At 38.6% G+C, this 13,555-nt stretch overlaps 2 protein-coding genes across 2 annotated transcripts in view; one reads left to right on the top strand and one right to left on the bottom strand.

Moving 5' to 3' along the window:
• The first annotated feature begins 10,601 nt into the window (after nucleotides 1-10,601).
• LOC106744293 (COMM domain-containing protein 7-like) lies at nucleotides 10,602-11,476 on the top strand. Its single transcript, XM_014618945.1, has 2 exons — nucleotides 10,602-10,826; nucleotides 11,239-11,476. The coding sequence occupies exons 1-2, from the start codon at nucleotides 10,778-10,780 to the stop codon at nucleotides 11,412-11,414; spliced, it is 225 nt and encodes a 74-aa protein (XP_014474431.1). The 5' UTR covers nucleotides 10,602-10,777; the 3' UTR covers nucleotides 11,415-11,476.
• The window catches only part of LOC106744291 (dual serine/threonine and tyrosine protein kinase), an 8,558-nt gene continuing 6,408 nt past the window's right edge, over nucleotides 11,406-13,555 (bottom strand). Inside the window, exon 5 of the mRNA XM_014618944.1 lies at nucleotides 11,406-13,248. Coding sequence (XP_014474430.1) covers nucleotides 13,217-13,248 — 32 coding nt within the window. The 3' untranslated portion in view covers nucleotides 11,406-13,216. The remainder of the gene's footprint in view (nucleotides 13,249-13,555) is intronic.

Here is a 13,555-nt window from a genome sequence, read left to right as displayed (position 1 = left end):
GGGGGGGGGGGGGGGGGTTGTGTCTTGAAGTAACTACGCGGGAAAAACAAGTCCCTCTTCGCTGTATCACGATGATTGCACAGGTCGACAAGAAATTTTGTCAAGTAACTCTGATCAGAGTAGATGTTTCTTACAGATTGTCGATCGCAAAAACCGTTAAACCATTGGCCAAATTGAAGAATTGGCCGCAAGAAGAATTTTCAAATCTAACGTGATGGAACAATTTGGCCAGTGGCACAATTTTTTCTGACCTAAAATCTCTAGAGGAAACACCTACTCTGATTAGAGTTACTTCACAAACATTTTTTTCTTTTGCCGACCTGCATTATTATACACACATTGTTATCCTTTTAAACGCATTCAAGCGACGAGCGACGAGCAATTCAAGACGCGTATTTTTCCCTCACTTTCTTCTTTCATCCTCGCGCCTCGCCGCATCTGTTTGTCTTAATCGCGAAACTTACGCGCCGAGTATGAGTGTAAGTCGACGCCAGGCTACATTTAATTAAGCGGAAGCACAATTTATATTTAACGCGGCGAGATTAATTCAAGATATACATCCCGCCGTTAATTGAGTTGATTCTAGATTCTCCGGTTTTGGAATTATATTACTTACGTTTAATTAAATTCAACTGTCGCTTTAAGCGCAACGGACGTGTATATACCCAACCGATACAATTGATACATCACATGGGAAATTATAATCGCGTAATTATTGCCCGAGTGAAACCAGAGTTTGCCTTGATAAATAATAACATTTTACTTAATAATGAAGACAGACGAAGGGAGGGGGAGGAGCGGCAGCGAGGCAGCCGAGGTTGTTATTTTAAATCCTGGAATTGCCCGGCTCGTTATTAAATAGCTTATAAATGGCGGAACCCTCCGGACTCGGGGATTCTGAGTGACACAGTTCTGAAAATATACGCCATAAATGGTTAGGGCTGCCGCAACATTTACCCCGCCGTCCGTAACAAACTACGGGAATTCAGGGGTTTCGCGGAATACAGTTTGAAAAGCAGTACCCCGCGGAGTTAGGAGCATTTTACCCTCCTTTACGTAACGCGACGGCCATTGGCGACGCGACGCGCGAGAATTGAGTCAAATGCTCGCGACGCTCCCCGAGGTTTTCATTTACCGTCATTTATTGCGCTAAGCGGCGTAATTAGTGCTCGGCCCCTTCCCCGTCGAGGCTGCTTTAATTGCGGAGCGGTCGATATCGACGAACGAAAGAGGGATGTTCCGGCACGACGAATTATGCTTTTTATCGCGCCCAGCCAGCTGCACGGTTATTTCCACAGTTACGACGATTTGCGCCGTACTTTTTTTTCCCCACGAGCCAACCGGCTGGACAGAACTGGTGGGTGGTGTCGTATGGAAGAAAATTAGATTGATCGGAGCTTTAGGATACAAGTGCTGTGTGTGTGTGTGTGTGTGTGTGTGTGTGTGGTGGGAGACACTGCGATGTACAGGGTGAGGCAGTAACTATTACCATCTTGAATGCCTTCGAAATATGAGAGTGGGGTGTGGGGGGGGAGGGGAATTTCCAACAGATTTATCTAACAGAAATTTTGCCTTGATTATATCAATAGTCTTGAACTATTATATTATATCTTTACTACACCGTGAAACTTCGTTGTCTCACGAAGTAACGATTCTTATCATTTTCTTATAGTAAAGGTTTCATTTAACTTTTTTACGTAAATTTAACGAATGACGTTAACTTCTGACTCGTCCTTTCGCGTTGTCTAATAACCCAGTATTGGTTTAAGCGTCATAAATGTATGCATAATCCATTTTAAATGAGTGTCAATAATTAATCTTACTTAGGAGTGATCGTATGTGAGTTCGTTATCTCGGTGTTAAAAATCCTGCTTTCAATTTCCATAAGAACCCTGCCAGAAGGCAGAAGGATCTCTAATGAGATCTGCTATGGCAGTGTAGGGACATCCTGATACCGTGATTCCCTGATGGCTCGTAATCTACCTTGAAACAGTAGCTCCTAAGCTAACGATCTTAGTTTGATCTCGTAGATAAGACCTTCAAGTTACTCTCTTTCGCGCTACTCATATTTAAATTCTAATAACGCCATGAACATGTTGGAAAGAATGATCCAAAATCGTGTACAACTTTTTATTTTCTCGCAGCTTGATTTCTTGCCCCTAGTTTGACGCTATTCCGGCCTCGATGAGAGAAAAAGCCAAACATCATCACGACGATATTTCGATATGTTCGTTAATTAAATTTCAGGCAGGAGGAAGTTAAGAACAAAGAGCCTCGTTGAATATAACATGTTACACTGGTAACGTCGAGAAGCATAAAATTGAAAAATAGCCGATTACACCTCGATCTACATTGTTTAATGAAAATTACAATGAGAGGTGTGCTTGCAAAAAAAAAAGAATAAACAAAACGAAACTAAGCTTCACCTGTTCGGGTCCCATTGCTTCGCGTGATATTTAACAAGGTTCGAATTGTTTTCTATCGTGTACAGCACGTGTCCGTCTGAATCAATTCGATCTCTGTTTGCGGTACAAACACGGTGCGCAGCATTTCCGCAATTCCGGCGCAACAGATAATACCGTAGATATGGTGCGCGGAAACACGAGTGTATTCGTTTGTAACACATCGATCACCTCTTCTATTTTTTTTTTTTTAATTGAAATAAAAATCATTCCTGCACGCGCGAACTATTCGCACACGGGTAATATTTGAAGTTATGATGCCGGACCGGGCGCTCTATTTTCGCGTTTCCGCGGGGGGTTATCCGTGTGCGGGGATGGTTTTGCGCTTAATCGCATCAATCAATTCTGATTATCGGCGAAAAATGCGCGAAAATATCATCGGGCGGTATTCGATAAGCCGCATCTTTCTGCGCGCTTTATCCCGCTAATTATAGGCCGCACAAACAAAATTCCTGTTAGCGGTCCTGGCGATAACCGCGATCTGTACGGTTTCTATTTGCGAGCGAAATATACGGATATCATTGGTGTACGATATTCCTGTTAGAGATAATGTTGCGGATATCTTGTAACAGAATACAAGCGGAAACGTTTGCGGAGCGTTTTCCGGATAATGCGACACATGTCGATGCATTAATCGGATACTATGCTTTGTCTGATATTGTAAGGATGCTCGCGCGATCCTCAGTGTCTTGTCACGATCATCTGACAAATCTGATTATACGCGACAGGCTGCCGAATTTTTTTTGTACGGGAGAAATTTCATACGATTCCATACTTTCATCGGACTCCACATTTTCCAGCCTTCGAGAATTTGATATCTCTCTCTTTCTCTCTCTCCGTGATAAAATAAAATTCTCTCGAGACAGAATCAACTTGGGTTTTTAAATGAAGAAAACGAAATTTTACATTATCTTTTGTCTATGCAAAATGGTTTTAACAGTAAAAGGAGAGTTGTTAAATTCGTAACGATTTTCGCCGATGTCATAATAAGAGGGAAATATCGGAACACGATAATTAGAATTAACTTCGGCGGAGCTATTCAAATCTTATTCCCTCACATTTTTCACCGTCTATCGTACGTACATAGAATTTAATCCGGATCGTATAACGTAAATCGAGATCTCCGGTGTCTCTACAGTGTGAATCTGAATTCACTTGTAGGTTTGATCAATATTCGAATATATAATATAATATATAATATAATACACGAATTCCATCGTAAGCCCTGATATAATTTTCTCTTTCGAGGGTTGTCGCACGAAATGTTGAACTTCAATATGATGAGATGGCTAGAAACACGATGTAGAGACGGTCGTACTTTTCACTGACAATTTTTTCAGAACGCACATACATTCTTTAGTCGTCGGAGAGATTTTAGCATCAGCGCGACGTTTCCCCCGGGAATCTCTGAAAATGCCTGACGGAATAAAGCGCGATATTTCCAGGACCGAGTCGCTCGTTCAAACTATGAGAATGGTTCCGAATGAATCGTCTCATCAATTATTGTATACACCTGGAGAATGTTTTAGAAACGTCACGTAGTAGGCGTGTTTGCGCAGGAATCGACGCGAGAACCGCGCTCTCGCAATACGAAATATTCCGCGCAAGCTGCTGCAACCGGCGCTACTACGTCACAACTAATTAACGCCACGAATGCAACAAGTACCTCTTTCCGTTTCCACCCTTACTTTGGCTCTCATAAATTCGCGGCTGTAATCGGTTCGTCGAGGGATGCGAAAGCACGAAATTGCTCTCTAAAATGAGCGGCAAATTGTGACGCCAAAATTGAGTTTAAGCCCCGGGTTAATGTATCATTATCGGCGCCATCGAGACCGGTTCTTCGAGAACAAAAAGCGGCACTCTCCACCGCGACAAAAGAGGTACTTGCCGATACATGGTGCGCAGTACACGTTAAAACTTGAATACTGCCCGCGGTCCTGCGCGTAGCGATAATGGAATTTTATATATTCCAGTTAAACACATTTGTTTTCAAGTCTCGGCTATGGTTGCGGCCAGAATGTGAGAAATACTTCATCTCGGAGGTGCGAACTTAAAAATATATTGCCCATTAGTGCCATATTTTCAGTGGCGTATCAAGGGAACTACTTATAAATTTAATTATTTATTAAGCAATATTATGTTCCTGTATATTTATCCTACTATTTAAATAATAAATGTTAATTTGAGAAGTTGAGGTAGATATATATATGCGCAATATTACAAATACGAAAATATTATCTATTATTTTTCTTATTAATGCTATACGCACCAGTTGATCTAATAGAGAGAGATATCATGAATATACAGGTTGGAATAAATAAACCAATAATAGAAAGGGGTATTTTTCGAGTATTACCACAAGTTATGAACTTGACCCCGCTATGTATTAGGTTGGTGCGTATGAAATGTCGCATTCTCTTTACATGCGGACGTTTTCCTCCCTGTTTTCGTTATACTTTTGTATTTGGCATAACCTCATTCATACTCGTATTGTCCATTGCCAGAGACTCATTTCAACAAAATAGGTTTTCTCGAAGGTCTTCCCTTTTTTATTTCTTTTGAGTTTATTACCGATATGAATTCTGCCGACATTCGCGTCATTTTCTTATATGAGTACAAACTTGGTAATAGTGCTGCAAAAGCTGCACGCAACATAAACCAAGCGTTTGGGGAGAATACGGTTAACAATCGGAAAGTGCAGCGTTGGTTCGAAAAATTTCGGACTGGCGATTTTTCACTGCAAAATGAGCCGCGCGGAAGACCCAAAACGTCTGTGAATAATGATGACCTGAAGGCTCTAGTGGAAGCGGATCCAGCCGTATCCACGAGGGAACTTGCTATCAGGATGAAAGTTGACCATACAACGATATTGAGACACCAAATTGTACTCCCATCGCTTGTGAATCGGCATGGCCCGCTACTGCTCCATGACAACGCTCGGCCGCACACATCGCACAAAACAATTGCGAAACTGAACGAACTGGAATATGAAGTTTTGCAGCATCCACCATATTCACCGGATCTCTCGCCGACCGATTTTCATTTTTTCAAGCATTTAGAGCTGTTTTTAAGAGGCAAACACCATGAAAATGAAGACAGTCTAAAAAACTCGATATCAGAGTTTATTAATTCTAAAGACCAAAATTTTTTTAAGACAGGCATCTACGCTTTAAAATCTCGTTGGGAGAAGTGTATTGAAGCGAATGGAGCATACTTTGATTGAATAAACAGCTTTTGAAGAAAGATATACAGTTTTATACAATCACTTAAGAATCCGACATTTCATATGCACCAACCTAATATTTTCAACGTATTTTCAAAAACTGTCCTTTTTACTTTCTTTTTCGAAAAAGATCCAGATGATATTTCATGTCTGTCGCGCACACTGCGCGTGTTTAGGAAACGCTCAAAGGTACGCGCTCATTAATTACAGTCATTAATTATCCTTCAACTTTTCCATTACGGACAAGAAGAAGAAGATATCGTGCGCCGCGCTAACTAAACACTACGCGATGACAAGACCGCAGACCACTTGTAACTTGGAAAGGCTGTGTTTTTTTTTCCCCCGCTCATACGTTCGTATGAACTTTTTACTCACCACTTAAACGAATATAACACCGCAAACAATGCCGGCGGTTCGAGCTACACCCTGCAAAACGGCGCGCATCCGATACCCTCGACGCGCGTCCCGTACTCAGCCCTTAATTTATGGCAGCTTAATGTCAAACAAATAAACTCGCCCGCCTCGCAAATTTACTTCCGGCTTGCGTGGCAGTCATGGTCACCGCCGGAATAAACATCCCCTTTTATTAGTTCTCCTGCCATCGAAGGCCTAAAAGTGGGGATGGAGCAGTTTTACCCCGCTTCCTCTGGTAGATCAGAGAAAGAGAAACAGAGAGAGAGAGAGAGAGAGATAAAGCGCACTTTGCTTTTCACTTTTTGCCGGACGCTTTTTGTTGCGCGCGCCACGCTCGAAGGATTTATTAGTGCCGGGTTACCTGTCGGGGCCCCCTCTTTTCCTCCCGTGATAACCGCGCCGTAACTCCGGTAAGTTTCGGATTATTTCCCTTTTTTTTTCTCTGCGTACGTGAGCGGCTCACGATCGTTTTNCCCCCCCCCCCCCCCTCCTCTCTCGACTGATAAGGATTTGAAATATTCCGCGCGCCGCCGAGGCTCGATCATGTGCGATACGTAAAGGATCGCAATTATACCGCGGGGGTCAGCGTTGTCGCGATAAATCGCCGAGTAGAGCGAAGTATAGGGTGCATGTCATTAACCCGATTCCTCCTCGTCCCTCTTCTCAGCCCCTTTTTGTCTTCTTTCCTGCTTCTTCCTCTCTTGTTGCAATCAAGCGGAATATTAAGAAGCATCGGGGCTGGGAGGACGTAACGCGAGATGTTGTCCGAAGGCGGTTCGCCCCATCCCTCTTGAATCGTTCTCTTTTTGGACGACGGACGACTCAGACTGGGCAAGCTTCCAGGAGCCTGTTGGGTTGAGTTTTCGGAGTTTTACTTACCGGTGGGAGACGCGTGGAGTGATGGTATCGGGGCTGCGGTGGATGTTGAAGTCGGAAATCAATGGGTCGCCTCTTGCGGTCGCCGATCGGAAACTCGCCAGCGCCACGCGAAATATCAATTCTTGATATTAATTATTGGCTTTTGGCGCGACGTTTCTTTAAAAGGTCGCGCGAGACAAACGGCCGCTATAAAGGCTGCGGGGCTACGGTACTCGCGCAACTCGTGTTATCAGCAAAGTTTTCGAACACGACGATTCGTATCTACAGCCCAGACAAATAGGGCGGATCGCGCGCACAATGCAAAGGGCCCTACGGCTGTTCTGAAAATAAGCGGCGCACACTTCCGTACCCGCAGGTGCGTCAAGCGCAGATTGAGCCGTGTAACCATCAAGTGCAATCGAAAATAACTCGCTCGAAATACGACCTGTGTGTGTGTGTGTGAAACACGATAACCATCCGACGACCTATAAAGTGTACGCGCGTTCCCACAAAGAAATTCAACGATGCAAATTTCCAATTCACCGATCAAATGAAGAAAAACGTATTACTACAACTAGGAGCGCTCGATCGAATGTCGCATATCCTGCGATTTCCCGCAACTGAGGCGCCCACCCCTCCCTCTCGTCTCTTCGAGCCATTCAAACGGCGGTTTTAACAGAAGCTACGCGGAAATAGCGAGTTACGAGTCGAGAATTTTCTCAAGGAGTCGTCGAAAGTTATCTCGGCTTTCTCAATGTCAATTCGACGGTTACTTATTCGCGATACATGGACAAGCGCATCGTCGACGCGAAGGAAGCGAACAAACGGCCGTTTAAGTTGCTTATCGTCGTGGGAAATTTTTGGCCACGAAAATAGACGCCCAACGCGGCAGCTAAAGACTTTCGGCACTTTGCGACAATGTACCGCAACTTCGTTCCTGCAATGGTTCTCAAGAAGAAGAAAACTCAATTAACGAGTATTTACGCAACCCTACCGCAATTGTCACGATCGATTAATGCTTCCTCATCAGTCGCGATCCCCTATAGTCATACACAACACGCGTCAAACTAGTTCGGCTAAAGTTCCGGAGTTCAGATCTTATCTAACCGTCAAAATACCGCACAAGATACCACATAACGGCCTAGGTCTGATCACAGCCATATTTAATGCCCGTCTTCGAGTCGCTTGCGTAGGAAAACAATGTCGGAGTAGTCCTTTGAGCCACTAAAGTCGGCGAGCAAGCTCATTATTTAACAGAGTATTATCAGAAAATAACCTTCTCTCTCCGTCGTTGTGCAAAAATCAAATAACTCGCGCGCGTGAAACAGTTAATAATCGATATCACGGATTGATTGAACTGTCGTAAGAACATTTTCGTTAACATATCACAAATTTATGTTGGAAGTTAAGCATTAGCATTAAAATTGAAATAACGAACGCCACGTGCATCAACGGGAACGTGATCGAAGGAAATTCTCGGAAATTTTACTTCGTAGACGGAGCAAGTAAAATTTTCCTTCGCAACTAATTTCATCGATAACGTCAGACGAAATAATAAATTCTCCGGCGAAACCGGAAATCTATAACTAATATAATTAAACATTTTACTTTCTGTTCTATTGGTAATTAATCGAGTTCCGCACCATCAAAAATCAATGGCTGTCACCCGTGTCAAAACCCAATAATACCTAATATCACGTAGAGTCAATATCTCTCGGGTGATATTAAAAATCAATAGCCTGCCATTTTATCGAACATCAGTAACTTCCTCGTAAGCTCCAATTTTTAAGTAGTTCTTAATTCTACACCTTCAAGGATAGACTATATTGTAATATAATTATGGAGACATTAAAAGATGTCCGATCAAGCTGCTTCGGCTAAACAATTTAAATTCCCGCTGCAATTCATGAAGTCATACAGCAGTTCGAAGCCAACTGTTCGAGGCGATGATAAATTTGTAGGAAGCATTTATAGAAGTCATCCACGCGAGAAAAGCGAAGTCTTTCATAAACGAGAGTCGATAAAATTCATTCTCTTACGCTACGCGCAATAACACAGCATAACTATTCCACTCAGAAATGACGACGCGAACGAGAAGCATAGTAATTTGAATTCCTTCACGTTCCGCGAAATACCTTCAAGGTGCGCGCGAAAGTAACGCGAATTCGCACGGTCCTGATTCGCCTTGCAATTGACAGGTCAATTTCATCCCCAAGGAATTCTTTGTTTGTAATAAGAAGTCATTTCCGAGAATCGATGCGCGGTATTACATATGTTACGGACAGTGTCCGCCGATCTTAGCTGACAATCGGAATTGTGTCACGGGAACATGGGCTATCTTGAAGTGACAGCTCACGAATGTATCCGGAGTAACGGGGGGAAAAACAGCGTCCGACGCAGAGGTTGATTGCGTATCGCGAAATTTAATCAAATTTAATGAGAATTTCAAACAATAAGTACAGAATGTCCACTCAATTGGATCATTTTTACCGTAGAAAATCTACGAAATTGCGCTCACCCGAAGCTGTATTGCAAGAAATTCAGCTCGTCGAAGCTCTTATTTAAAGCGAAAACCAATATCAAATAATGAATTATGTGTTTATATAATTAATCAGTGAGAATAATATTGAGAAGGAACAAGTGACTCTGAATATGCCAGGGAGATATTTGTCTTGCAATTATCACAAAATAATTATGATTACGTCTCATTATTGAAGAGTAATGTAGTGCAACGCATCAATATAAAATAAAAGTAGTGTTTGTAACAAGATTATTAATATTTGATATGAAAAACAAACAAAAAAGAATGCACTGACGATACAAAGAGATTATATGAATATTCCAATCATTAATTTCCATAAAGAGTGAACAGCATTGCCATCTGTAGCGAAACCTCAAAAAATGTCAATGTGATCGAAATATTACCTACAGAGAATTAAGTAAAATTACATTTTAACAGATTTCTTTATGTTCAATTGTTAAGTTACATATCGCTCTATAAATAATAATTAATATTGTTAGTATAAATCAGTAGTTTTCATACTCGGATATTTGAGTATCTATCAGACGGACAAATTCGCCGGTATTACCAAAAATGGTCATGATTCATAATAAAAAATCGCGAATAATACTCGAGAATGTCTATTTACCATCTGTTATTGATTTCCGTAAAAGTTGATTCAATTTTTTTGTTTTCTTACGGTATTATGTCTACTAATTATAATATTCGAATATTTCGTTAATTCGCACAATAAGCAGATACTAGAACGCTTGGAAATATCCGAAAAATTTAAATATCTAAATAGTATCCGAGTATCTGGGTATACGGATATTGACACCATTAATAATAACACGTCTAAACTATTGGAAGAATATATTAAGCAGTACTAAATTCTTAGAAGTTATCATTTTCTAATATATTTGAAACGTAGTTGCGGAGTCCCCGTAGGACAAATATTTGTCTGTTCTGCCATACGCACTTTTGTTAGAATGATTATAACTATTCGCTATACAAGCACCACGTATGTGACGTCATCGATTTTCATGTATAGTTGCGTCACATATATATATATCACGCAATTGACTTTTCTCATATATTTTTATATATATTTTAAAAGTATTTATTGTATTGAAATTATTTTAAAAGACGTAACCTATAGTAAGAGTTTTTAAACTTTAACGTGGTAGCGAATATACTAAAATCTCCGCCTTCACGTCGAATAGTGTTAACCTAACCTAACTTCTCTTGACTTGTCAAAATACCTTCGTAGAAAAACGAAGCGAAACGTTGCATGTTATAAAACGTGTTTCAATTCTAAGCATGGAAAAAAATATTAACAAGATAACTGATATATCATGGAGGTTTGGAGGTGAGATTATTTAACGTGAATATTATACAACATTCGAAAGAAAAGGTTGAGATCAATATCAATGTTCAGTGAAATTTATTATTTCTATTTGTCATTATTGTTGTCATATATATTATTTATAGTGTTGGATTAGTTTATTCATTTATTTATTTCTCTTAGCTCTATATATGATTTTTCATTTCTTAGATCTAAGTTGCATCATACACAATAGTAATTATTTTCTTATTTCTATTTTATTGCTAATATTACTACGTTTTTAGGTACATTATATCTCAGTCAAGTCTGACAATATAAATAATAATAACTAACATATAACGGATCAGTGTTATTTCCAAAACTATATTTTAATCTACAATAAAGGATAACGCTATAATTAATAAATATAAGTATGCTATTATTTAATTTCTTGTAGTGACTGCGGCAAGCAATGATTCTGACAATGTGGCAAAATCGTTTCTACAACTTAAATTACGTCTTGACAACGACGGTAAAATCAAGAATGTGTTTACTGAGATGACGATAGGGCAATTTTACAAATTTCTACATGATTTAGAAAAGGCGAAATGTAATCTTGACCTGTTATTGTAATCAGATATATATTGTGTCCATGCTATCATAAAAATCAAATAAAAATTTCATAATTCTCCATCCATTCTTTCTCTATATATTGCATACAGTTTTATCACATTGAATATTATAAAATAATTAGAGTACACAAATGTTATGAACTATATAAATTTATACGCATCATTGTTTACATAAAATATTTTCTTATGTTACTTCTACAATAATCGATATAAACAAGTAGTTTTATATCCAAATATCTAGATATCTATCCAATACTGAAATTTATGAGTAGTACTTGACGCATTTGAATATTATACAACATAACTGGGTATTTAGAATGAAAAAATAGTGTTTAGCACTCGGGTAATATTCATTTATCATTTATCATTAATCTGTTATCCATAGTAGTTAATTTTGTCATTTCACTTTTTTCAAATATTATATTGATCATTATATTCGAGTAATTTGTATGATAATTGGGTACCCAGAAAATACACGAAATATATAATCCAAATTATATCACAATATTCGAATAGATGAATACGCAATTTTTCTTAGTTTTAAATTCAGCTAATGCAAAACAAAATTCAAGTTTTATTCTTTTAATAGTTGAACTTTAGATGAACTGTTGAATCATGATCACAAATAACAAATTGATTCTAAAATTGTATTAAACTGCATTGCGTCTGAAGACAGATCTCTGGTCAGCTCTTCAATAAAAACATGATTATAAATCTATAAACAGAACGTTATCTTTTGACTTGTCCGTCGATATTCTAAAAATTGACTTTTGTTTCAATACATACAATTTTATATCAGATCTTTTTATACAGTTTTCCCAAACTATGAAGCGATCAGATCTTTTTATACAGTTTTCCCAAACTATGAAGCGATCAGATCTTTTTATACAGTTTTCCCAAACTATGAAGCGATCAGATCTTTTTATACAGTTTTCCCAAACTATGAAGCGATCAGATCTTTTTATACAGTTTTCCCAAACTATGAAGCGATCAGATCTTTTTATACAGTTTTCCCAAACTATGAAGCGATCAGATCTTTTTATACAGTTTTCCCAAACTATGAAGCGATCAGATCTTTTTATACAGTTTTCCCAAACTATGAAGCGATCAGATCTTTTTATACAGTTTTCCCAAACTATGAAGCGATCAGATCTTTTTATACAGTTTTCCCAAACTATGAAGCGATCAGATCTTTTTATACAGTTTTCCCAAACTATGAAGCGATCAGATCTTTTTATACAGTTTTCCCAAACTATGAAGCGATCAGATCTTTTTATACAGTTTTCCCAAACTATGAAGCGATCAGATCTTTTTATACAGTTTTCCCAAACTATGAAGCGATCAGATCTTTTTATACAGTTTTCCCAAACTATGAAGCGATCAGATCTTTTTATACAGTTTTCACAAACTATGAAGCGAAAATAATCAAATATTATTACAAATGTTAACCTAATGATTAATGATCAGTCAAAAATTAAATTCGATAAGCACGCGTTTTTCCCAAAACACGAGACACGATCGCTGGTACAGGTTTATTATCACAAGTACACTATAATTTATTATTATTGCAAACATTTATTTTATAGTAAAAAAAATAATTAGAATAAATTATATGTATAATTCATACCTTGAGATTATTAGTCCTCCCTGTTTTAGAAAAATATTGCAGTTTGTTTATAGCTACGTTGTTCTTTGACTAAATTATTTCATAGATAGATAATCTTCTTGAGTAATAAAAATATCACATCTTATTATATTTCACTGAGACACAAATAATTGTATTATCAATATCCTCCAGATTTTTCATGCAGTTTCTGTTCTGAAGAATGAATGATCTGAAAGCAATATATAATAAATTGTATAATTAGATAGAAACATCTATCCTACATTGTGGCAAGATAGATGTGGGCGTACGTATTATTTACAGCTGTTTGTAAATAATATATATCACAATTATATAGGACCTGCGAACATAGGTGGAGTAGGTTTTATAAAAAACAAAATATGAAGCACTGAGTACAGAAATAAAGAATATGTCAAGTTTCGACAAATTTTAAGTGGAACGTCTAGAAAACTTCTGTTATGTGTTTCATAATACAAATAGACCATGTACAATGATGTATTTATTTCTTAATTTTACCA

Source organism: Dinoponera quadriceps, unplaced genomic scaffold (assembly GCF_001313825.1).
Source record: "Dinoponera quadriceps isolate SergipeBrazil2010 unplaced genomic scaffold, ASM131382v1 scaffold707, whole genome shotgun sequence".
In the NCBI taxonomy this organism is placed as follows: domain Eukaryota; kingdom Metazoa; phylum Arthropoda; class Insecta; order Hymenoptera; family Formicidae; genus Dinoponera; species Dinoponera quadriceps.
This window is presented reverse-complemented; position numbering and strand designations above follow the sequence as displayed.